Source organism: Trachymyrmex cornetzi, unplaced genomic scaffold, assembly GCF_001594075.2.
Source record: "Trachymyrmex cornetzi isolate Tcor2-1 unplaced genomic scaffold, Tcor1.1 scaffold67, whole genome shotgun sequence".
NCBI classification, from domain to species: domain Eukaryota; kingdom Metazoa; phylum Arthropoda; class Insecta; order Hymenoptera; family Formicidae; genus Trachymyrmex; species Trachymyrmex cornetzi.
Genome location: NW_017299992.1, coordinates 1,392,870 through 1,419,306, shown reverse-complemented (window position 1 = coordinate 1,419,306; position 26,437 = coordinate 1,392,870). Strand labels below are relative to the sequence as shown.

The following is a 26,437-nucleotide window of genomic DNA, read 5'->3' as shown; positions in this document are numbered from 1 at the left end:
GGAGTTACTCAATACCACAAAATGGGAGTTACTCAATACCGACAAAATTGTCGCGGGGAGGACGTTTCGCTTTCCATAAATCGTCTAACTTTTTCCTATATAAACCAGTCTTGTTCCATTCGTCGAACCTCGCTGACCAATATTAATCTGCATTATACAAATCAAATGGGGAATAGTCTCTAATAAAACTCTAAAACATTTCACTAACGTTTGCTCGAACGAAGTTAATAGGCAACGCATTTTTAGTATACTATTCATCGGAATAAACGTGTCTTCTTTATCTCGACGAAGAAAATCATTCTAGACCTGTGCATTAATGAAATTCTTTACATGAGCAAAAAAATTATTTACACTTCACTCTATTGTATTTCTGAAATTGATCACTTCATGGTCGCGGTATCGACCATAGTTAGTATTAACAGGGAAGTAAAAGTGATTGTAATTTTTGGATTCAAAAACATGCATTATATCGCATTTATTTCGTATATCTGCCATTTTGTCGCGTTATTCTGCGTTTCTGCACAATTCCACGGTTCTAACGAGAACAATATTATTCATTTATTACCCGCCTATGCCATCGCCTCGAGAGCTAGTCTTCTCGGTTCAGCAACATGTGCAACGGAATTACGAGATTTCCTAGATGCTGTCGATCAACGAATACTGTGGGGTTTAAAAAGTAAGTAAAAATCATTCTTAATCATGATTAATTTTTTATACTTTATCGAATCGATAAAGTAAATGCAAAATCAAGAAAGTTAATCACATGTACAGTCTCGCATTTACTTCATGTTGAGTTGTTTCATTGTTCCGTTAGAGAATTAACTAAACTCCGAAACTAAATTTTGTGGCTTAATTTTATCTATGTTTATAAAAAAAATTAATCAGAGGGTTGTCAGTAATCATTTACCCAAATAGTCCATTGTACGTCCATTGGACTTCCGATTCTGGAAGTTCAACATTTATTGTGGATAGTCAACTATTGCAAGCTAATAATCATTTATATTACTATTAAAAATAATGTACTGTAGTGATTATTGCAAATAATCTCATTAATGGAATTAATAATCATTCAATATGAGAACTATTGGGGAATGATTATTGCAAATAATCTGATTTGGCATCAGTAATTACTACAATGAAAACTATTGAGCAGTGATTATTGTAAATAATCTGATTATGAAATCAATAAACATTCCATAAAAGAACTATGGGGAAATGATTATCGCAAATAATTTGATTATGAAATCAATAATTACTCATTCAAAAACTATTGGAGAATGAAAAACTATTGCGAATATTATCTGATTATTGGATACTACATCATTACTATATTAGAGAATGAATGATCACTATTGTAAGTCAATAGTAATTATTGGCTTTCCAATAGTTCATTTCCGTAAGGGATATTTGCTGTATATATGTTGACATCAAAATAGGACACATTATGAAATACAACAACATTATTACTTATATAATATAATCAGTAATCAGATGTCGAAATTTCTAGAGCAAACTGCGAGCAATGGTGATATATTATGTTGTCTGCAACATGACAGCAACATGTTAGCAACGAATAATTAATTGTTTCATCTTGAGCATCATGATGGAAACATGACAGCAACAGAACGTATATAATGATTTCCATCGGTTGTTGCAAATATGTCTTCAAGCTATAAAGTTTTGTAATTGCAACTCGTCAGCTAACAAAATGCTGACAATATAAAATGTCACACATTTTTGAATGGTCATCGAGGATATTCATACTTATATATATATATATATATACACAATTTTAATATTAAACAGCATAAAAACCAACGCTGGATATTTTTGCGAAATTATATAATCTTTCGGAAATATACCAAATTAATTACAAATGTTTCGACACATTTATCGTGTCATCTTCAGTGTAACATTCAAATATACATTTAAAAAATTGACGATAATATAAATAAGTGAAAATTTTACATTACTCCTAAATTAGTCAGAATTACTTTTATCGCTGCTAATCGCATTGTTTTAGTGTTAAAACTAACATTATATTTTCCTACTTCCGTTGAATACTTGCGAATTCACTGCTAGATACGTCTTCCTTCATTCTTAATCGCATTGTTTAAGTGTGAAAAAAAATTCTATTTCTCTATTTTCATTAAATCATTGCAAATTCGATTCTGGATACATCTTCTCATTCAATTGTTAATATAATTAATATAATAATGTAAGATTATCATAGTTATGAATGCCTTATTTTACAATTTATATTATACATATATGTACATCAAGTTTTGAATATTTTTTAACATTATCGTTTATATTAAGAAGCGATCTGAGTGAAAGTTAGTAATAAGTCACGAAACAGAGCGATTAAAAATTAATTATCCTTCGTAGTATTACTTTAGTCACAAAAATATTTCATACTTGTTATTACAAAATCTAATTATTATTTTTCATTCTATTTCTCCAAATTTTATTTGTAAAGTGTATTATAATAATGCACAAAATAATATTAAAATTATACAATTATGTTTTGTAATAATCATTGAAACTATAATGAATTAAATCGCGACAATGTTAAATTAATAAAATTTAAAAACACTAAATAATGCGAGATATCTAACAGGGTTTTCAAACCGAGTGAGTTTGTATCGATTTGGTTTGGATAATGTTCTTTTATTGGTTGACGTTACACGTTAGGAAAGCATACCGACGCCTGAGCCATAGAAGGTGCTATGCCGAGAAAAACATGAAGAAGGGTCTATGTCAAAAAAGTAATGAAAAGCGGTTTATCTCGCGCAAGGCGTGAAGACCGGTCTATGTCGGAACACATGCAAAGTACGGTTTATATAAAGAAAAGCAAGAAGAACGGTTTATGTCGCATGACTTTGAAGAAGGGTTTATCAGGGTTTATATCGCGCTATGTTACCTTCTCATAAATTTTGTAATGGTATGAATATTTTGTAGTGGTATGCGAGCATAAATTAAATCTTAAAAATTTTCGTTATTAAGTTAATTCTTGTTAAGTTAAATTAGCATAATTGTTAATTAATATAATTAAAATATTACTGGTTAGTAAATCCAAACTCTTGTCACATGTCATATAATTTAAATTATTCAGTAATGTAAAAACTCAACAATTTTACGTATTTATTTCTCTAACACGAAAAGAACACTGTATAATTTTTATTTTCTGTTACAAAATGCTACATATTTAGAAATAAAAAAATGTTTCACATTTAGAAATTACACAAATTTAGTTACCTGTCCTCAGTCATACCACTACAAAATTTACGAGAAGGAAACATAGCGCGATATAAATCCTGATAAACCCTTCTTCAAAGTCATGCGACATAAACCGTTCTTCTTGCTTTTCTTGATATAAACCGTACTTCGTATGTATTCCGACATAGACCGGTCTTCACACGTCGCGCGAGATAGACTGCTTTTCATTACTTTTTTGACATAGCCCCTTCTTCATGTTTTTCTCGATACAGTACCTTCTACGGCTCAGGCGTCGATACAATATCATTAATCCAACCCGGGTTGGTGCACACCCGCTCGGACCGGATACGATATAAGACTTGTCTTTTCCAATTAATACACGGAGAGAATTTTCTCTTAGAATTTAGCCTGAAAATCATGATAATAGTGGGACAACATAGTATTTCAAAGAATTGTATATGAGTTTCTTTAATTTACTAATATGTGTCATAATAAGATATGTAATATATTTTATTAATTTTACTAAAGGGTATAGTAAAATTTCAACATTTTAAAATATATTACGCAGTTTATGATTCTTTATTATTTTAAAAGAATAGATGCTAACTAGTTATGAATATATAAAATAGCTTATACAATTTTTACCATACAGCATGATATTTTTAATCTGATTTAGTCGCTTATAATTTTACCATGTAACATAGTAATTGATCGACTGTAATCGATATTTATCGGTTATTTTCGTTGTCGAGTGTGTCTCTAGTTACGTTAGAACTTACTCACTTCAAAACATTTTACAATCTGCATTATAATTTTTACTACATCATTTATAAAAAGTCTCTTGTATATTTCAAAAAATCTATCGTTACTGATAATATTTTATTATTGTCAAGTTGTCCCAAGCTTATTACCAAAATTTTGCGGTAAAAAATAACGAAAAATTCTCTCCGTGTAGTAATCCTGCCTTTAGCAACTAATAAAAGTCTCAGTGATTAATAGACTGCGGAACTTCATGCAAAATACTTAACTGAATGTTTTGCATAAAATGCATATTTTTCAATTTTGTAAATTTACAGATGTCAATCTCAATCTTTTTATTTCACCTTTTAATAACTCTTTAACAAACAACGATTGACTGCTAAAACTGTCCAATAGTTAATATTCAGTTAAGTATTTTGCATAAAGTTCCGCAGTCTAGTGATTAAGTAGCAATGAATAAGAAACATTATATACTAGAATGTTGTTACATAAATATAATGACAAATGTGTATTTTTGTCTTCAAGCATTGGATTCTAGTGGTGAACTCAAATCAGGTTTCCTTTATGGAAATGATTTTTGGCTGGGAAGTCGTAGTCAGTGCCTCGATATAATGAACAGGACTCCCTTCGAGTTCGCAAAACGATACATATTAAATAACACGCGATACCGCGATCCGCAGAATGAGTTTCCACCTTTCCAACTGAATTACTTCGTTGCTTATATCAGACACAACAGTACTCTTCAGTATCATATCAATATATTAAGTGAAGTAAGTTCTTTCTTCTTGAAATTATCTAAATTCTTAGAGTATACCATCTTTTTAATCAATGGTTTTTTATTATAGATTTAAAATTTTTATTTCAAGTCCAATTTTTTAACAATATGTCAGGCAATCCTAAACCGAACATTTCATGCATCTTTCTGTATTACGATTTAAATAAATTTTATTTACATGGGAAAAAATGTATTAAATTTTAATAATTATTTATTTTAATAGTACTAACTTAACATTTACTTATTATAAATAAATATTAAATAGACAAATGATATTATAAATATTAAGTAGAAAAATAATATTATAAATAAACATTAAATAAAAAAATTATAAATTAAATTAATGATTCTTGTTTTAAAAAAATATACGTTTATTATTTAATAAAAAGTGTTGTGTGTTGGTATTGTTCAAACAAATATTTATTAAAATTTAGTACATTTTTTCTCAGTGTACTTTAACATCAATGTGAACAAATTAAAGTAATTTTGTCATTAATATTTATTGCAAACGGGCATAAACACGCTAAGTGTTTTTTTAGTCTTTAGATCATGTGGCATAAATCGTAATGTCATAAATCTTAAAAAGAGAAAAAAGTTATGGATCTTCTACAATAAGCCATTAATAATAAATCAGAAGACAGAAGCTAAAAATTGATGCCGATGATTAGTCAATTTTTAGCTTCTCACTTCTGATTTATGACTAATGGCTTATTGTAGAAGGCCCATTGTATTAAAATTGACTTACAGTTCATTTGGCACTTACTTCATCTCTTATTTGATCTTACTTGATCTCTTTAATGGATAAGTATTCAAATCTTTTAATGTGAAATTATGAAAAACATGTAAAACTATTAACAAACAAATAAAAAGTAAATACCGGAACACTAGATATTTCGAAAAATATAAGTTTTATAAAAAAAAATGTTTCAAACAAAAGTTGTAGGGGTTAAAAAGACCTATTCATTGATCTTATTAATTATTTGACCTTGGATGGTGTTACCAATATCAGATCAAAGTCACATCGATTTTTTCAAATAAAAACCCTAAATTTTTATTGCATATTCTTAGCTTATCTCGAAAGTTCTTCAAAACGCTATAACAAAATATTTTTTCTTGGAGTACTTTTTGAGCTTCATGACTTAAAAAAGTTACCGTACCGCCGGCATTAGTTAATTAGTACCTATTATCTAAGATGTCTAACTGATGTAAAACATTTTAAAAGTTTTTTAGCGTCACGACCTTGATAACATTTGTCAAGATCGTAGCTTTTGAAAGTTGTTACTTTTATTTTTATTTTTAGTGTAAATAAATCTTTCTAAATTTTACAACTTTTGCCTGAAATATATTTTTTATAAAACTTATATTTTTCGAGATATTCAGGGGTTCCTATACTTTTTATATACCTTATATGTAAAATATTTGATATATATTTTAGGATCTGATTACGCTCGGTCTCTGTTTGCCAGCATCCTGTTCCACGAGTAATATAAGTTTCATTCTAGAGGGAATATTTCGAGATAGAGTTCTTTTAATCAATGATCTTTATTCTGTGGACCTCAACCTGATCCAGGTAAAAAACTTGAAGGATGATCACCAATGGCTGTTAAATGGTGCGATACCTTTCATATGGTATGTCAAAAAACATAAAAACAATAAAAAGTTAACTTTACAAATAAAATAATAATGTACGTTAAATTTTCATGTCTCTTCCGAGAATTTGAGAAAGCGATGGAAGAGATATCTGTATATAGCGGACGTGACGTGAATATGCCACACTTAAACGAAATTAGATTTTCGAGTAAAAATTTGTTCAATTGAAAATAATTTTATATACTGATCTTTTTCTTTCATTCTTTATTTATTATTTGTATATGGTTGGAAACGAACATTTTCATTTTTTATTATTAAAAATAAAGAAATACAAAAGTGCTGAAAAATGGGTAATATGCCATCATGCGAGTAATATGCCACCATGCGAGTAATATGCCACATACAAAAAAATGCTCAGTATAATATTTATTTTGATTTTTTTATTGCAAGAACACATTATTAATGATATTTATGATGAAAATGAACATATATAACATAATATAGGTAATACAACCAATATAAGAATATAAGTAATAACTTCGATAGATTAAGTTATACATCATGTAAAATAAACTTTGAGACATGTTTTTAACACCATAAATGTATCTTTTTACGAACAGTGAATCCACCTACTGTAACAATTAGACATTATCCAATTAAATTTTGGACCATTTTTTAAAGTAAAAGTAAGATAGTATGTAATGCGTAAGCATGATATAAATAAATATTTGTTTTACTTAATATTTACATAGTGTTACAAGTAATCTAAGTTTCAGTAATCAAGAAAATTTAATCTATTAAAAAACTGAATTTTCAGCATTTTGAATTGAGCAGTAAATTAATATAATACAATAATAAGCAAATAAATAAACATTTATGTTTATTTGTTTGCTTATTAAGTTTTGATCAATACGAATATCCTGTCACAACGGAATTATACGGCAAAATATTAGTTTTTATAGCGCTTTAACCTATATATTATTAGAGAAAATAACTACTGGCAATTTAATCTAAAAAAAATAGTGGCATATTGCCCCAAGTCATTTCATCTTATGGTAAGCCTGTATAATACGGTCGTTAAGAAAATGAATCAACGATATACTGAATATTTTCAATTTAACCTATTTTAATAGATTAACGAGCTAATGGAGCTAAATATTGTGTAATGTTTAAATATTAACTAACATAAAGTACCACAAAAGTTATAAGAAACACATTTTCGTATACCATACCGTCATATTTACCTCATAAAAACAATACTGTTACCAGGAAATTCTTGATACTTACGCAACACGTTTAACACCACAATTGTAAATAATTTTGTTACACTAATACAAGCGCTGCTAATCGGTACCACTGTTAAACACAACGAGTGGCATATTCCCCCAACTGGCGTATTACCCAGTGTTACCTATTAATTTTATCATTTCAGTGTTCTTTTAGTGCTTACCTTTACCATGATGATAAGCGGTACAATATACGATATATTCATATATCAAACATATTTAAAGACAAACACTAGAACTGTCGTTAGTAAGTATATGTCTAACTAATTGTAAAACTTTCTGAGCTACTTCGGTAATGGATTATTCGTAATACTGCTTTTGTTATATATCTCGTATTTAAAAAAAAAAGACACAGTCACGTTTTACACACTAAAACAAATTTACTAAATTAAAATCATTATTTTATTATAATAAAATTCCGAAATGCATAAAGATATTCTTTCTCTCGTATAATATTATTTATTTCTATAGTGCAATATCTTTTTTGTCAATTATATGCTTGCTAATATTTTCTTGTATTTGCTAGCAAATATCTTACGCAATTTTTAATGAATATAAATTCTGAATTGTGATTTAGATGAAGAAAACGGGGTCGAAGAGATGACAATGGCAGATTTGTCGTATTCACGTGAGAAAAGCAAAATCGGGAACATATTAATGTGTTTCTCCGTTTACACAAGTACGAAGATTATATTTAACACAAAATTAAACACCGAAGCAATAGCCGTCGTCCACGGCATAAAATTTCTGTCCATGGTTTGGATAATCATAGTACATAGTATATTTTACATGTCGCAATATTTCGGTAAGTGTAACACAAAAATTGTACAACTGATTATTTACGTCTCCTGATGTGCCGTTTTCCATTCATGACGAACGTTGTTTCACATATGTAGACAATAAAATATGGTTATTGAGAGTAACCGAAGATATTCCCACTCAAGTGATGGGCAACGCAACCGTATCGGTTGACACTTATTTCTTTTTAAGCGGATTTTTATTGGCTTACATGTATTTAAAGAATAAAATAAACAAGGAACGAATTAAGCCGATCCATTACAGACAGAAGCTAAAGGAGTTCTTTATCATCACAATAAACAGATATATCCGGTACGTTATCTTGATTTACGTGAACAATAAACAAAGGCGAAGCTGTAAGCATGACAGCATCAACGATAGATATAAACAAAGTAACAGAAAATACAATTTAAAAATACAATTTAACAATGAGCCAAATAATTGCTTTCTTTATAGTTTTTAAATCTAACAATTTCCTTTAAGGTTGACACCGGCTTATATAATGACGATAGGAATAGCACAGTTAATCTCAGCTTGGTACGACAAGACGTCGCAATTCTACGTTGATGAGAGATCGCACGAAACTTGCGCAAAATACTGGTGGAGAAATGTCTTATACATACATAATCTGTTTGGTCATGATACGATGGTACGAACATCAATTTAGGCTGTGTTCCACTTTATTTATTTATTTTCAGTACTGGCAAAATTTATTGTTATTACTGAAAATCTATAGTTCACGTAACGTAAACTATAGATTTTCAGTACTGGTAGTAAATTTCGGAGTACAGCTTTAGTTATAATATCATTCTGGCATCACACACACTCAAAAGCATGTAAGAGAGACTTCTTATTCCGAGATATATTGAAATTTTCTTGTAGTGCTTGTCCTGGAGTTGGTATCTATCCAGCGATATGCAATTCTTTATAATCGGTCTGGTGCTTTTAATTCTGTCAACTATGTAAGTTAACTGATCATTGACTGTGGACTGTTACATATTTTCAACGCATGTATCTGAATGAATAAATAAAAGCTACAAATTTCAGATATTTTTACGTGACTGTTGTTGTACTAGGTACATTTTTGATAGGCTCGATTATCTTGAGCGGTTATATCTCATACATTTATGAATATATTCCGACGTAAGTTGCCAAGCATCTTATTAATTGTGAGAATAATTAAGTAATTAAACGCTTTTTTATTGCAGTTTGGACGAACAGTATAGACTTGTAGATGTCTTATATTATCCACCATGGGTCCGAATTGGTCCATATATTATTGGAATGATTACAGGTTACATTATAAGAAAATTTAACAAAAAAATAGCCTTAAAAAGGGTAAAGTATATAATACCTCATTTTAAACAAAAAATTTAATGTAACCAATTGTTAGAGTTACGAAGTATGCATATATAAGCTGCCGATTAATAAAATTCAGATGATAATAACAAATTGTTAATTCTAATTATGCAGAACGCGGATTTGAAATATCCATAATTATAAATGGATTAACATCAGATATATTTTTACAAAAATTTAAAAAATAGATAATTTTTTAATTATAATTGCAATTATACATATACAGGGTATCTCGAAATTTTTTTCATTAAGTACTTTTTGAATTATAAGGCTAAAATTTAAAATATTGCCATTATTTAACCTTATTTAAGGTAACTAACTGATGGTTAAAACCTTCTACATGTTATTCAAAACATGATAACATTTGTCATCAGGTCTTTTGAAGATTGTTTCTTTTATATTAATTTTTACACTAAAATAAAAATAGGAGGAGCAACCTTCAGAGAACAAACCAATAAGTCTAATAAATTGATCTTTTTAAACTTTACAACTTTTACTCGAATTACTTTTTTGTACAATTAATAATTTTCAGGGTTTTTTTAGGGTTTCTATACCTCACATTCACACACTGTATACTGAATAATCATTTATAAGTTAAGATACTGACTTTTCTCACATTACAATTCAATATAGCTGAAAACTACAAATATATAATATAGAAAATATTGTATAAATGTATAAAAGAATTATTTAATCCATATCTAAATTATTCTCAATAACTAGGAAATAAATCGTTAAAATCGCCGAAAATTGTTGAGATCTATATGGGTTGACCTATTTTGATATACAATATTTTAAGCAAAATGTATAAATTTCAGAATATTGTAATTTTATGTTGGACTCTTGGTGCTGCTTGCAACATTTTGGTATTATTTGGCCTTTACAAACGACAAATATCCGTTCTGTCTACTGCTATCTATGTTGCATTAAGTAGAACCGTTTGGGCCATTGGCATAGCATGGATTGTAATAATGTGTTGCACTGAGCATGGAGGTTAGTTGATTTAATAGTATTAAACAGATAAGAAATAATAAAAATATTCTGACTCAACAACTTTATAAAAATAAAAATTGCTAGAAAAGAAAGGCTACGTGGCAAAACTCGTTGTTAAGTGCTAATGATTAATCTACATTTAATATTTATTAATTCATATAAACATTAAATCATACAAACGTTTCAATATTCATCAGATCCTTTGTGTAAAACAGAATAATTAAGCTAATTAATAGTAACAATAAAAATTAATTTAAAAGAGTCGCAATCGGAGACGTTACGATCGCCTTTGGCATCCTACGCTGGAATATAATTTTACTTCTCATCACAAGGATTTCTAAGTCTCTGAAGACCAAATTCACCGAAAACGATAATTAACTAACATCCAAAAAAAAAAGGAATTTATACCTATTTGCATAACACAGTGATACGAATGCAATAAATCACATATTTTCTTTTATAATAATATTTTAACGCTTATATATTGCAACATACTATATTTTATACTATTATACTATTAAATTTTGTAGCTTGGTTTTTGAAAATATTACGTCATCAAGTACGTTTACGTAACTTCAATTATTACGTAATCAAGACTGATTATGTAATTAAAACTTGTGTTGTGTGTGTGTTGTGTTGTTGTGTGTGTGTTTGTGTGTGTGTGTGTGTTGTGTGTTGTGCGTGTGTTGTGTGGGAATTCGCCAATTCTTTTTTAATTGATATTATAGTTAAATCACATGACCACGTCTGCGTCATTGTATTTCTCAGATAACTTTATTATTTATAATTTTGATAAAGATGCCTCTGCACAATTGCCACAGACATTGCGCAATTAATAAGATCTGTAACGCTATTGCTAAATTTGAAAATATTTCCAGAAAATCACTTTTAGCTAATTTATTTAAAATATGAAGTAAGGTAGAGATTTATATTTACAGGAGCAGAGCTTGCTATTAAAATTTTGCGTCCCTCCAAATTTTACGCCCTACGCTGCAGCGTACCTGTTCAGTGCCCCGTAACGTCTCTGGTCCCAATATAAATCGGTTACATATATTAGATAATTTAAGTATAAAACCATTATAATGTCATTAATATTAAAAGTATTTGTAAATTCGTGTTCTCTTTCGATGGAAGAATTAAGAAAATATTGAACGAGGTTGCAACATAAAAATTAAAAAAATTGACGTTACATATATAGCATACATTCTAAATGGTAATAGAACTTATTTTCCACTGCAATAATTTGGAATAACATCTAACAAAAATCCATTGTCGTATGAACTTGTCTCAGTAAATGAGTGCCAATTTTTGCAGTAATCTTTATGTTCAATTTACAAGTTTCTCAGTCCACATAATTGCAGTAGGTTCACAATTTTCTTCAGTGCTACATTCTTTTTAAATTCTCGTCTGATAAATTAGTTATCTCAAACGTAATGCGAAACAACGACGCATTACGTTTGAGATAACTAATTCATCAGACGACAATTTAAATTCCAAAATCTTGGAATGATTTTTAGCGTCGATAGATACAAGGCTTAATAATCATTTTGTAATAAGCAATAACAGAGCAATTTTATAATTTCGAAAAAAAATTTTATTCTTATCAAACGCATTATTACAGGCATTGTTAAGAAGATTTTATCATGCAAAATATGGATTCCTCTTAGCAGACTTTCTTACTGCGCTTACCTTATACATCCTTTTGTCATACGTTCGATTCGTTTACATAGTGAAACATCTGCTCATTTTGAATTGCTGTCCATAGTAAGTACACGAACAATCAAAACTCCAACCTCGATAAAATAAATATACTTATTGCCACAATTTTCATTTTTAGAGCGCTACGTCCATAGGATACTTGATGATTAGTTATTTCTGTGCATATGCATTGTCTTTAATGGCAGAGTCACCGTATATCCTATTAATGCGAATATTCTGCCAATCTCATATCAGAAAAAGGAACATGAAATTATAATTTCACATACATAATTGCGATGGAAATACTGTAATATTGTAATAAACTTATAATTAAAATTGAATAGTACAAAATCAAATTTTAGACGTTTGTCCCTCTATACATTTGTGTGAAATCATATTCGGCTGTGATGGAGCTAAGGAATAAACTAGGTAAAATTTGCATGAACTATTTGGAAGGAACAAGATCTATAATAAAAACAATACAATTAAAAGAAGGGCTCAGAGCTAAAAACAATAAATTTAATATTTAAAAGGCATACATATGTTTCGACAATATTTGTGTCATTCTCAATGTACAACATTAATAAAAACTAATTTTGAACGGTTAAACCTATTAACGGTTGAGCAAATTAAGCATTAAATTTACTCTGCTCTCCTTCGGACCATCCCTCTTATTTATATTAGTCGCCAAAGGTGGTAGGCAAAGCGTCATAATTTAGCAGTCATTGTCGTGAAGTTGTAGATATTATCAGAACATATAAATCTGTTAAAAGGACACATTGTAGCTTAACAAACCCGACAGATTTTTTGTTTATAGTCATATTAATGCCACTATAATCTTATAACAATTTGCTAATATGCACAAGACTTATAACCTTGTATATCCTTATAAACCGATCGCATTCGAAATACATAAAATATACAATTAAAACAATCTATATGTAAAACTAAGATTAGGTTATACTAAATTACACTTCAATTCGCAATTGAAACGTTTATAACTGATATGCAAATTAGAACTACAAGAATTTAACCGAGAATAAACAGTTATAGACAAAACTTAACTGAAACTAACTTAAAAAAAATGTTTGTTATAATGTGCGTGATTCATATAAATTATTTTAAATTTTTGTAACAATTTTATTCGATTATTAATTTTAAAAACGTTTGCACAGGGTGCTTCCGTAACTTACACGTCGGTAGAGTCGGGTTGTCTGTCTGCCCATGGGCATAAATATTTAAAAATATATAATTATAAATATTTACAGAGAGTTATAAAACTAATATTTTTGTCTTGAAATGTCTATATAATAAATATTTGTTTCATAATTACAAATATTTATAATTATATATTTTTAAATATGTATTAAATATCATTTATTTTAGATTAAGTCAGATATTATTTGTATTATTAAATACATATTTTATATAATATTATTGAATTTTATACTATACTAGAATCAAATTCAATTTCTCTTGTCTCATTCCTCGCCTGACTTGCGATCTAATATCTAATCTTATTCTGCATTACCAGTAAAGTGTATCATAATCACAGAACTATTGTACAAAAATTTATAAAATATTTTATTGGTTTTTTATTAAAAAATGTTTTTTTGTTACATAGATTGCTATATTCAAGATGTCGACATATTCAAATACAGTGCACGTAACGTAGTGGGGCTCCGTGACGACGTCGAAAAAGTTGTCGCGGGTAGGACGGAGGATATTTCGGTTTCCACTACAAATCCGTTAACTTCTCTCCGCATAAACCAGTCTTGTCCCGGTCGTCAAATTTCACTGACGAATATGAATCTGCATTATACAAATCAAATAGAAAATATTTTCTAATAAAACTCTAAAACATTACACTAACGTTTGCACGGACGAAATTAATAAACAACGCATTTTTAGTTTACGGTTCAACGGGATAAACGTGTTTTCTTTATCTCGACGAAGAAAATAATTTTAGACCTGTGTATTAATGAAACTCTTTACATGAGCAAAAGAATTCTTTACACTTCACTCTATTGTATTTCTGAAATTGATCACTTTCATCGAAATCGACCACAGTTTGCATTAACGGGGAAGTAAAATTGATTGTAATTTTTGGATTCAAAAACATGCATTATATCGTGTTTATTTCGTATATCTGCCATTTCGTCACGTTATTCTGCGTTTCTGCACAATTTCATGGTTCTAATGAGAACAATGTTATTCATTTATTACCCGCCTATGCCATCGCTTCGAGAGCTAGTGTTCTCGGTTCGGCAACATGTGCAACGGAATTACGAGATTTCCTAGACGCTGTTGATCAACGGATACTGTGGAGTTTAAAAAGTAAGTAAAATTCATTCTTAATCATGATTATGTTAAGAATCTTTATTTTAGACCGCATATGTGAAAAACACAATCAATACTAGAAATTCAAAATGCCTACACGAAGAAAATTTTATATTTAAAATTACTATAATGTGGTAGTAGCTGCGGTCTTCATGTAAATTATAAGTTTAAATGCTAGTTATTTTTTTAAATACAATAATATAACGTAATTTTTACACTTTTTGATAGTAAAAATTTTTTATTATAAAATCAAATATACCCAGCAAATTTTATTTGCGTACCATAGTAAAAATTAACTGTTTTCATGTTAAGATATGGCTTAACAAAATAATTACTTTATTTATGTGATAAAAATTAGTATTACCATAGTAAAAGTCGGAATCATGTTGTGAGAGTCCATCGAAAATACAAGACATAGTAAAGTATAATTTAAAATTGTATTAGAACTTAATATAAAATTTTCTCCATGTGTTACGGTCGAAGCTGGATCTTCATTGTTTTACATAATTCAACCTTGAATTACTAATATACACTATATTTGTACTTGCATATATACCATATTGTAGTGTTTTCAAACTGCGCGCCGAATTGTTTTTCCGGACTATAAAAGCAATTAAAACTACTCTAGTAATCGCGAATTAAATTGACAAGCAATTTAATAATTTAATGCTATCATCAAGCATCATATTATAAAGATGTTAATATGTTAAAACTGTTAGTAAATTTATTGTGAAAAATATGACCTCTGCCGGGATTCGAACCCGGATCTCTTGTATTCCGTACGAGCGTACCTAAGCCATTAGACCACCAAGGCAAATTTATCATGATTAATTTTTGATCGAAAAAATAAATGCAATATCAAGAAAGTTGATCACATGAACAATCCGCATTTACTTTATGATGAGTTGTTTCATTGTATCATTAGAGAATTAACTGAACTCCGAAACGAAATCAATCTTGTTGCTTAATTTTATCTTTGTTTATAATAAAAATAATCAGAGGATTGTCAGTAATCATATACCAAATAGCACATGGACGTCCATTGTACGTCCACTGGACTTCCGATTCTGGAAATTGAAATGTCCATAGAAAGTCTAAATTATGTCCGTCGGACGTGTTATGGATGTCTATAGGATGTATATTTGCAACAACTTTGTACGTCTATAAAATATCCAAAACATATCTAATTTTGGACCTATTAAGCAACATGTTATGTACTGATTTTGGACATCTCATGCTTTTGAAGAGCTTGCTGCAATAATTATTATACGATATTAGGTGTTTTTTTTTTATTGGAATATGATACCATCTAATATATCTTCTGTCTGTATCTTATTAATTTTCTCCACTTTCACCAAATGTGAGTATTGCAGTAAGAGCCCAGATAGCTAAGCGTGATATAGCATATTGTTCGAACTAATATATTGCATATGTTGTTATATGTATATTTTAATAGAAAAACATTGTGAAAGTAAAATCTAAATACGGACATCTATTGAATGTTTCGAACATACGTATAACCCCTGTAAAAAATTTTTCGTGCATGAATATGTATAAATACGTATAAACAAAAATATTTATAAACAAGTATAATCATATATGATGTATGTCTGTACACATTCATACATTCTTCTTTCTTCTATAAAATTACTTTTTAGTTAAATAGAAATAATAATAGTAATGTGAAAACATAAAAAGTAATTAAAGGGACAATTTTCACATTGTTTATTTTAGAAAAAAACAAGTTTGAAAGAATGTAAAAGAATTAACAATATAATATATTATAGGACTGTATATGTGATAACACAAACTATAGAAATCAAAGCCTTAAACTGTCTAGCTAGATCTTAATGCTTGTATGATTGTAATGTGAATTTATATACTACTTATGTAGTCCCCAGAAACGCCGAAATGATTTTTCAAAATCAATAATTTGAAAACGTCCTGTATATAATTATACATGTTTATAAATATTTATGCGTATTTATGTATGTTTATACATATTTGTATTATATTGTTCACTGAATATTAGACAAGGATAAATGATGCAACATGCGCATGATCATTCATGAAATGAATGCACCTATGGACAATCATTCGTATATCCGTCCCGGTAAAAAAATTTTTATGTATGTCCATTACACGTGTAATGGAAGCAAATTCCAAGCAGGCACATTAAAAATATTTAGTGTGTTGTCAATGAAAATGAAATTACAAATAACTTAAATTTAACGTTTACCTACATTAAATTTTATACAAATCTACATAAAATTTAATAAAAAATGTATTAAACTTCGTAAAATTTTATGTACATGTACACAAATATACTTTTCAGTTACAGATACATAAAATTTAATATAGAGGAAAGTCGCCGATACTGACATAGGTCTCCTAAAGTGACATCCCCTTATTTTTCGGAAACCAACTATTGCACTTTATTAATACTAATAAAATCATGATCTGTTTAGCTAATTAAAGAAGTATAAACTCATAATTCGTAGGTTTGTGGCTTGTTTCTATATCAAATCAGCTAAAAACGAATTCTACAAATGCGAAAATAAAATTCTTACAATTTTCTTTTGCAAATTATGAGGTTTAAATAATAGTAACTATATTATTGATAATATTACGTCATTTTAAATCCTTGTAGTTTCCGAAAAATAAGTTTTATTCATATTATTTTTCCTCTTAATCTTTTCATAATACGATTTTTAAGTTAAAATTGCAGCGTAAACCGACACACCTGACCGTAAAACAGACCATGAGCTAACTTAATCTTTATAATGTTGTCTTATAGTGTCAAATAAGTTTATTAGAGCTGAAGGCAATCGTGCATATATAGAACAACTCTAGAAAAACTATCGCGTTACATATTTGCATCTTGCAGAACAGCATAAAGTAAATATGCATATAATTCAATAAAAATGTTTTATAACAAAGTAAAATTCTAAAAAATCTTATATACATTCACTTATAGGTACTTTATACAGATAATTCCTGTAAAAAAAAAGAATAGGAATACGTAGCATCACTGCCTACTGTGTCAGTTTTGGAGCCCATTTTGTCAGACGCTCATTTTTGCATAACTTACAAAAAACTTAATTATTGCAAAATTGCAAACAGTATTATAAAAATTGCTTATACTATCTGATAGAAGACATTTTTTACTTTGTATTTATGTTTTTGAAGTTGTATTTTTATCTTTTGTTTAAGAAATATTGTCTAAAAACAAAGTGGTATGTCGGTATCGGTGACCTTCCTCTAGTCATAAAATTTAATTTAATTTTTGTAATTTAAAAGTACATTAAATTTTATGTCTTTTTTAACAGTGTATATTAGCAATTAAAATCTTTTCATTGTGATGCAAATCGTGTACAATTCGTTCCAGATTCCTAAGGTCATTAAAGATTACTAGTGAGACTCATGAATAAATTAAACGTAATTAATTTCTTCACATATTATGCAACTAATTTCCATAGGTAGCAAACTTCATTTTGTCTATTTTAAGTTTTTTACTTGTTTTAATTTTTCTGTAAAATAATATTTCTGAACCTATTTTAGATTCCAGCTAAAGAATTTTCTTTCATTCAGAAATGTTGTAATTTCGATAAAACTGCGCAATTAAATTTTCATCAAATAAGCAGGAAGATTTATTTTCAAAATTCTGGGCTCTAAGTAACAAAGAAAAACAAGATTTATTTTTAATATCTTCGATCAGCCGACATGAAATAAAAAGTAGAAAACAAAATGTTATAATAAAATCAAGAGAATCTGTTTGGAAATATTGTATAAAATATGAAGGGTGTAATTTCGATGTCTGTAGAACATTTCTCATAAAATTGTATCAAATTTCTGTTAAAAGATTACGTACTTTACAGCTTAAATTAAATATGAATACTGTAGATGTATCAGATTTGAGAGGTAAGCACTCAAACAGACCTCATAAAATTAATAATAATATTTATGACCTTGCTTTACAACATTTATATGAAATTCTTCATAAAGATCGCATTATACGGACTCCAATCGTCTCTACATCGAAAATCAAGACTTAAGTATTAAAAAAATTTTTCTTTCATTTCAAACTTATTATTTTTAAAAAACGAAGCAAAATTTAAACATGAAATATTGCACTTATCACAAATGGTATAGGGTAAATAGTCCTTTCAGTATTAAGCAACCTAGAACGGATACTTGCGATTTTTGTAATGATTGTGAAAAAAAATTACAAGTAAATGATGACATTTTGTGTAAAAATGAATATACAAGCCATAAAACTGATGTAAAAATATATCAAAAATAAAAAATAAAATTTTAAAATTATGCAACAAGAATGTTGCTGCATAAATATAGTAACAATTGTGTATTTTTGTCTTCAAGCATTGGATTCTAGTGGCCAACTCAAATCAGGTTTCCTTTATGGAAATAATTTTTGGCTGGGCAGTCATAGTCAGTGCCTTGATATAATGAACAGGACTCCCTTCGAGATCGCAAAACGACACATATTAAATAACACGCGATACCGCGATCCGCAGAATGAGTTCCCACCTTTCCAACTGAATTACTTCGTTGCTTATATCAGACACAACAGTACTCTTCAGTATCACATCAATACATTAACTGAAGTAAGTTCTTTCTTCTTGAGATTATCTAGAATCTAAAAATCTAGAGTATACTATTTTTTTAATCAATCGTTTTTCATTATAGATTATAAATTTTTATTTTAAGTCCTATTTTTTAATAATATATGTCAGACAATTCTAAATCGAACGTTTCATGCATCTTTCTATATTACGATCTAAACAAATCTCATTTACATGAGAAAAAATATATTAAATTTTACTAACTATTTATTTGAATAATCTCTGGCATATTTATCTAAGGCTCATTAGCCTTAGATATATTTTTATTTTTAAAATATACTAAATAAAAAAATAATAAATCAAATTAATGGTTCTTGTTCTAAAAAAATATACATTTATTATTCAGTAAATAATTATTACTATTCAAACAGATATTTATTATAATTTACTACATTTCTTCTTAGTGCACTTTAAAATTAATGTGAAAAAATTAAATTAATTTTGTCGCTAATATTTATTGCAAACGGGCTTAAATACGGTAAATTTAATTTTTAGGCCATGTGGCATGTGTAATGTCATAAATCATAAAAATAGAAAGTTACACTAAAATCGACTTACAACTCATTTGACATTTACGTGATCCCCCTAATGAATAAATATTCAAATTTTTCAATGTGAAATTATGAAAAACATGTAAAAATACTAATAAACAAATATAAAGTACCGGAACTCCTAATAGGTATGGCACAGATGGATTTCTGTAACGTTTCACGAATATAATAATAAAACATTGAAGCTATCGTAGTTACGTTGTGTAATGTTTCTGAGAAGTCTCTGCAAAGTTGCGGCAACACGTAAAAATGTTCGCTTCGGCCAACAAGAAAGGTTTCTGAAATATTACGGAAACGTTTGTAAAATCTTTCGGTAATATTGATGCAACGTCCTCTTCAGTTTTATTTGCAACATTGTAGAAATGTGATGCAGTGTGAAAAACTAAAAAAATTAAGCTTGTATATATACGCAGAAACTGAAATCTTTAATGGCTTTATCGCAGAATTCATTGTGGTAAAAAAATCTAATCTGTAAAAAAATATCAAAAGAATGTTTTTCGCAACATTAGAAGAGTATTGCTCAAATTTTCAAATATCTATACTTAATACTTTCCAAGAAATCGATTTTTTCTTTAAAAAAATCACCTTTTATCGACTTCAATTTATTAAAAATTATTACATATAAAAATTGTGTTAAAAAACATATGAGAATATATTGAATGGCTATTTAGATAACTGAAAAACCAAACTTCACAAATACTTTTGTGAAATTGAGAAATTTTCAAGGCAGAATCGTATAAAAAAGAAGTGGGAAGTATATTTCCCGCCGGCAGAGAAAGAGTTGAATGGAAACCCTCATTTTTTATTGCATATTATTAGCTTATCTTAAAAGCTTTTCAAAACACTATAACAAAATATTTTTTATTGAGTACTTTTTGAGTTCTATGACTTTAAAATTACCGTACCGTCGGTATTGGTACTTATTATCTAAAATGTCTAACTGACGTAAAAACATTTAAACGTTGTTCATGATCTTAATAACATTTGTCAAGGTCTGAGCCTTTTAAAGTAAACTTTTATTTTTATTTTTAGTGTAAATAATTCCTTTTAAACTTTATAACTTTATAACTTTTGCCTGAAATATTTTTTTTTATAAAACTTATATTTTTCGAGATGTTCAGGGGTTCCTGTACTTTTTATATGCCTTATATGTAAAAAATTTTATATATATTTTAGGATCTGATTACGCTCGGTCTCTGTTTGCCCGCATCCTGTTCCACGAGTAATATAAGTTTCATTCTAGAGGGAATATTTCGAGATAGAGTTCTTTTAATCAATGATCTTTATTCCGTGGACCTCAACCTGATCCAGGTAAAAAACTTAAAGGATGATCACCAATGGCTGTTAAATGGTGCGATACCTTTCATGTGGTATGTCGAAATCATAAAGACAAAAAAAATTAACTTTACAAATAAAATAATAATAAACGTTAAATTTTTATGTCTCTTCCGAGAGTTTGAGAAAGCGATGGGAGAGATATCTGCATATATTAATTTTATCATTTCAGTGTTGCTTTAGTGCTTACCTTTGCCATGATGATAAGCGGTACAATATACGATATATTCATATATCAAACATATTTAAAGGCAAAGAATAAAACTGTCGTTAGTAAGTAATATATATCTAACTAATTGTAAAACTTTCTGAGCTACTTCGGTAATGGATTATTCGTAATACTGCTTTTGTTATATATCTCGTATTTAAAAAAAAAAAGACACAGTCACGTTTTACACACTAATACAATTTTACTAAATTAGAATTATTATTTTATTATAATAAAATTCCGAAATGCAAAAAGATATTTTTTCTCTCGTATAATATTATTTATTTCTATAGGGCAATATCTTTTTCGTCAATTATATGCTTGCTTATAGTTTTCTTGTATTTGCCAGCAAAAATCTTTCGCAATTTTTAATGAATATAAATTCTGAATTGTGATGTAGATAAAGAAAACACGGGCGAGAAGCTGCAAATGGCAGATTTGTCGTCTTCATGTGAGAAAAGTAGAATCAAGAACGTATTAAGGTGTTTCTCCGTTTACACAAGTACGAAGATAATATTTAACACAAAATTGGACACTGAAGCAATAGCTGTCGTTCACGGTATAAGATTTCTGACTATGTTTTGGATAATCATAGCTCACACCGTATGTTACATGATGGACTATTTCGGTAAGAGTATACTGACACAAAAATTGCAGAACTGAGATTATTTACGTCTCCTGATGTGTTGTTTCCCATGCATGACAAACGTCGTTTTACATATGTAGACAATAGAATATGGATATTGAGAATGGTCGAAGGTGTCCCCATGCAAGTGCTCAGTAACGCATCCATGTCGGTTGACACGTATTTCTTTTTAAGTGGATTTTTATTGGCTTACATGTATTTAAAGAATAAAATAGACAAGGAACGAATTAAGCCGATTCATTACAGAGAAAAGCTAAACGAGTTTTTTATCATCACAATAAACAGATATATCCGGTACGTTATCTTGATTTACGTGAACAATAAACAAAGGCGAAGCTGTAAGCATGACAGCATCAACGATAGATATAAACAAAGTAACAGAAAATACAATTTAAAAATACAATTTAACAATGAGCCAAATAATTGCTTTCTTTATAGTTTTTAAATCTAACAATTTCCTTTAAGGTTGACACCGGCTTATATAATGACGATAGGAATAGCACAATTGATCTCAGCTTGGTACGACAAAACGTCGCAATTCTACATTGATGAGAGATCGCACGAAACTTGTGCAAAATACTGGTGGAGAAATGTCTTATACATACATAATCTGTTTAGTTACCGTTATGATACGATGGTACGAACGTCAATTTAGGCTGTGTTCCAATTTATTTTCAGTACTGGCAAAATTTATTGCCAGTACTGAAAATCTATAGTGCACGTAACGTAAACTATAGATTTTCAGTACTGGTAGTAAATTTTGGAATACAGCTTTAGTTATAATATCATTCTGGCATCACACACTCAAAAGCATGTAAGAGAGACTTCTTATTCCGAGATATATTGAAATTTTCTTGTAGTGCTTGTCCTGGAGTTGGTATCTATCCAACGATATGCAATTCTTTATAATCGGTCTGGCGCTTTTAATTCTGTCAACTATGTAAGTTAAACGATCGTTGACTGTGGCATGTTACATATTTCCAAAGCATCTATCTGAATAAATAAAAGCTATAAATTTCAGATATTTTTACGTGGCTGTTGTCATATTAGGTATAATTTTGATAGGCTCGTTTATCTTAAGCGGCTATATCTCATACATTTATGAATATGTTCCGACGTAAGTCGCAAAGTATCTTATTAATTGTGAAACTAATTAAGTAAATAAACACTATTTTATTATTACAGTTTTGACGAACAGATCAGACTTATAGATGTCTTATACTTCCCACCATGGATTCGAATTGGTCCATATATTATTGGAATGATTACAGGTTACATTATAAGAAGATTTAACAAAAAAATAGCCTTGAAAAGGGTAAAGTATACAATATTTATATTTATATAAGAGAATTTGATGTAACCAATTGTTGGAGTTGCGGAGTATGTAAGCTACCGATTAATAAAATTCAGATGATAATTGGAAATTGTTCTTTCTGATTAAGCTGAACGCAGATTTGAAGTATATCCATAATTATAAATGGACTAATATCAGATTTTATATATATATACAGGGTGTTCCAAAATTGTTTCATTAAGTATGTTTTGAATTATAAGGCTTAAAAGTTACAACTTCGCCATCATTAACGTTATGTACGGCGACTAACTGACCGTTAAAATTTTTTAAGTGTTGTTCAGCATGATAACGTTTGTCAGGAGTCTTGAAGATTGTTCCTTTTATATTCATTTTTACACTAAAAATGAAAATAAAAGGAGCAACCTTCAAAGGACAAACTAATAAGACGAATAAATAGATATTTTTAAACCTTCCAACTTCTATCCGAACTACTTATGTATAAAATTAATTTTTCAAGATTTTTCATGGTTTCCATACTTCTTCCCCACCCTGTATATGTATACTGAATAATAATTTATAAATTAAGACACTGACTTTTCTCACATTAGAATTCAATAGCTAAAAACGACAAGTATATAATATAGAAAATATTATATAAATGTATAAAAGCATTATTTAACCCACATCCAAATTATTCTCAATATGTTGGGAATAATATCGCTGAAATTGCTGAAAAGTGTTAAGATCTATATCAGTTGACTTGTTTTAATATACAATATACTAAACAAAATGTATAAATTTTTCAGAATGTTGTAAATTTATATTGGACTCTTGGTGCTGCTTGCAACATTTTGGTGTTATTTGGCCTTTACAATCGACAAATATCCGTTCTGTCTACTGCTATCTATGTTGCATTAAGTAGAACAGTTTGGGCCATAGGCATAGCATGGATTGTAATAATGTGTTGTACTGAACATGGAGGTTAATTGATTTAATAATATTAAATAGATAAAAAATAATCAAAATATTCTGACTCAAGAACTTTTTAAAAATAAACATTGCCAGGCTACGAGGCAAAACTCGTTGTTAAGTGCTCATGATTAATCTACATTTAATATTTATCAGTTCATATAAACGTTAAATCATACAAACGTTTCAACTTTCATCAGATCCTTAGTGTAAAACAGAATAATTGATCTAATTGAAAATAAAAATAAAAATAAACATAAAAGGGGCGCAAACGAAGCCGTTACAACCGTCTTTGGCACCCTACGCTGGAATTTGCTTTTACTTCCCATTACAAGAATTTCTAAGTCTCTGAAGCACCAATCAACCGCCAACGACAATCAACCAACAACTTAAAAAAAAAGGAATTTCCACCAATTTGCATAACACGGGGATACGAATACAATAAATTTCATATTTTCTTTTGTAATAATATTTTGACGCTTATAATGCAACATACCGTATTATGCTATGATACTATTATATTTTCTGGCTTTTGAAAATGTTTTGATTACGTCATCAAGTACGTTTAAGTAACTTCAATTGTTACTTAATCAAAACTGATTATGTAATCAAAACTGTTCGTCAATTCTTTTTAAAAAAATCGCATGATAACGTCTGCTTCATTATATTTCTCAGATAATATTTTATTATTTTTAAATTTGAAATAGATGCCTCTGCAGTCACAGACATTGACGCAATTAATAAGATCTGTCACGCTATTGCTAAATTTGAAAAAATTTCTAGAAAATCACATTTAATTAATTCATTTAAAATACCAAGTAAGGTAGAGCTTTATATTTACACAGGAATAGCGCTGGTTATTAATATTTTGCGCGCCTCCAAATTTTACGCTGGAACGTACCTGCTCAGTGTTTCATAACATCTCCGGTCGCAATATAAATTGGTTTTATATATTATATAATTTATGTAAAATATATTTATGACGTCATTAATATTAAAAGTATTTGTAAATACGTGTTCTCTTTCAATGGAAGAATTAGGAAAATATTGAACAAGATTGCATCATTAAAATTAAAAATTGACGTTACACGTATAGCATAAATTGTAAATGGTAATAGAACTTATTTTCCACTCTGCAATTATTTCGAATAATATCTAACAAAAATCCATTGTGGTATGAATTAGCCTCAGTAAATTAATGCCGATTTTTGCAGTAATCTTTATCTACAGTTTATAAGTTTCTCAGTCAACATAGTTGCAGTAGGTTCACAATTTTCTTCAGTTACGTTTGAGATAACTAATTTATCAGACGACAATTTAAATTCTGAGATCTCGGAGTGATTTTTAGCGTCAATAGATACAAGGCTCAATAAGCATTTCTGTAATAGACAATAACACACTATAACAGAGCAATGTTATAATTTAGAAAAAACATTTTATTATTATCAAACGCTTTATTACAGGTATTGTTAAGGAGCTTTTATCATGGAAAATCTGGATTCCTCTTAGCAGACTTACATACTGCGCTTACCTTATACATCCTGTTATCATACGTTCAATTCGTTTCCATAGTGAAACATCTGCTCATATTGAATTGCTGTCCATAGTAAGTACACGAACAATCAAAACTTCAACCTCGATAAAATAAATATACTTATTGTCACAATTTTCATTTTTAGAGCGCTACGTTCATAGGATACTTGGTGATTAGTTATTTCTGTGCATATGCATTGTCTTTAATGGCAGAGTCACCATATATTCTATTAATGCGAATGTTCAGCCAATCTCATAACAGAAAAAGGAACAAGAGATTATAATTTCGCATACACGATTGCGATGGAAATAATGTAATATTGTAATAATTGTAATTAAAATTCAATAATATAAAATCAAATTTTAGACGTTGGTCCCTCTATACATTTGTGTGAAGTCATATTCGACTGCAATGGAGCTAAGAAATAAACTACAATTTGC

At 28.8% G+C, this 26,437-nt stretch overlaps 2 protein-coding genes across 2 annotated transcripts; both read left to right on the top strand.

The window, feature by feature from the left end:
* Positions 1-459: 459 nt before the first annotated feature.
* On the top strand, positions 460-12,768 carry LOC108767206 (nose resistant to fluoxetine protein 6-like). Its single transcript, XM_018516945.1, is given in 14 exon segments — positions 460-676; positions 4,504-4,748; positions 6,189-6,382; positions 7,776-7,876; positions 8,207-8,434; positions 8,526-8,739; positions 8,911-9,076; positions 9,310-9,389; positions 9,475-9,570; positions 9,636-9,765; positions 10,605-10,779; positions 12,401-12,543; positions 12,617-12,725; positions 12,728-12,768. Coding segments are annotated over 14 exon segments (2,139 nt in total).
* Positions 12,769-14,531: 1,763 nt separating this feature from the next.
* Positions 14,532-26,437, top strand: LOC108767332 (nose resistant to fluoxetine protein 6-like). Its single transcript, XM_018517135.1, is given in 14 exon segments — positions 14,532-14,814; positions 19,198-19,442; positions 21,188-21,381; positions 21,519-21,619; positions 21,955-22,182; positions 22,281-22,494; positions 22,666-22,837; positions 23,061-23,140; positions 23,222-23,317; positions 23,386-23,515; positions 24,301-24,475; positions 25,927-26,069; positions 26,143-26,257; positions 26,260-26,437. Coding segments are annotated over 14 exon segments (2,160 nt in total). The 5' UTR covers positions 14,532-14,597; the 3' UTR covers positions 26,310-26,437.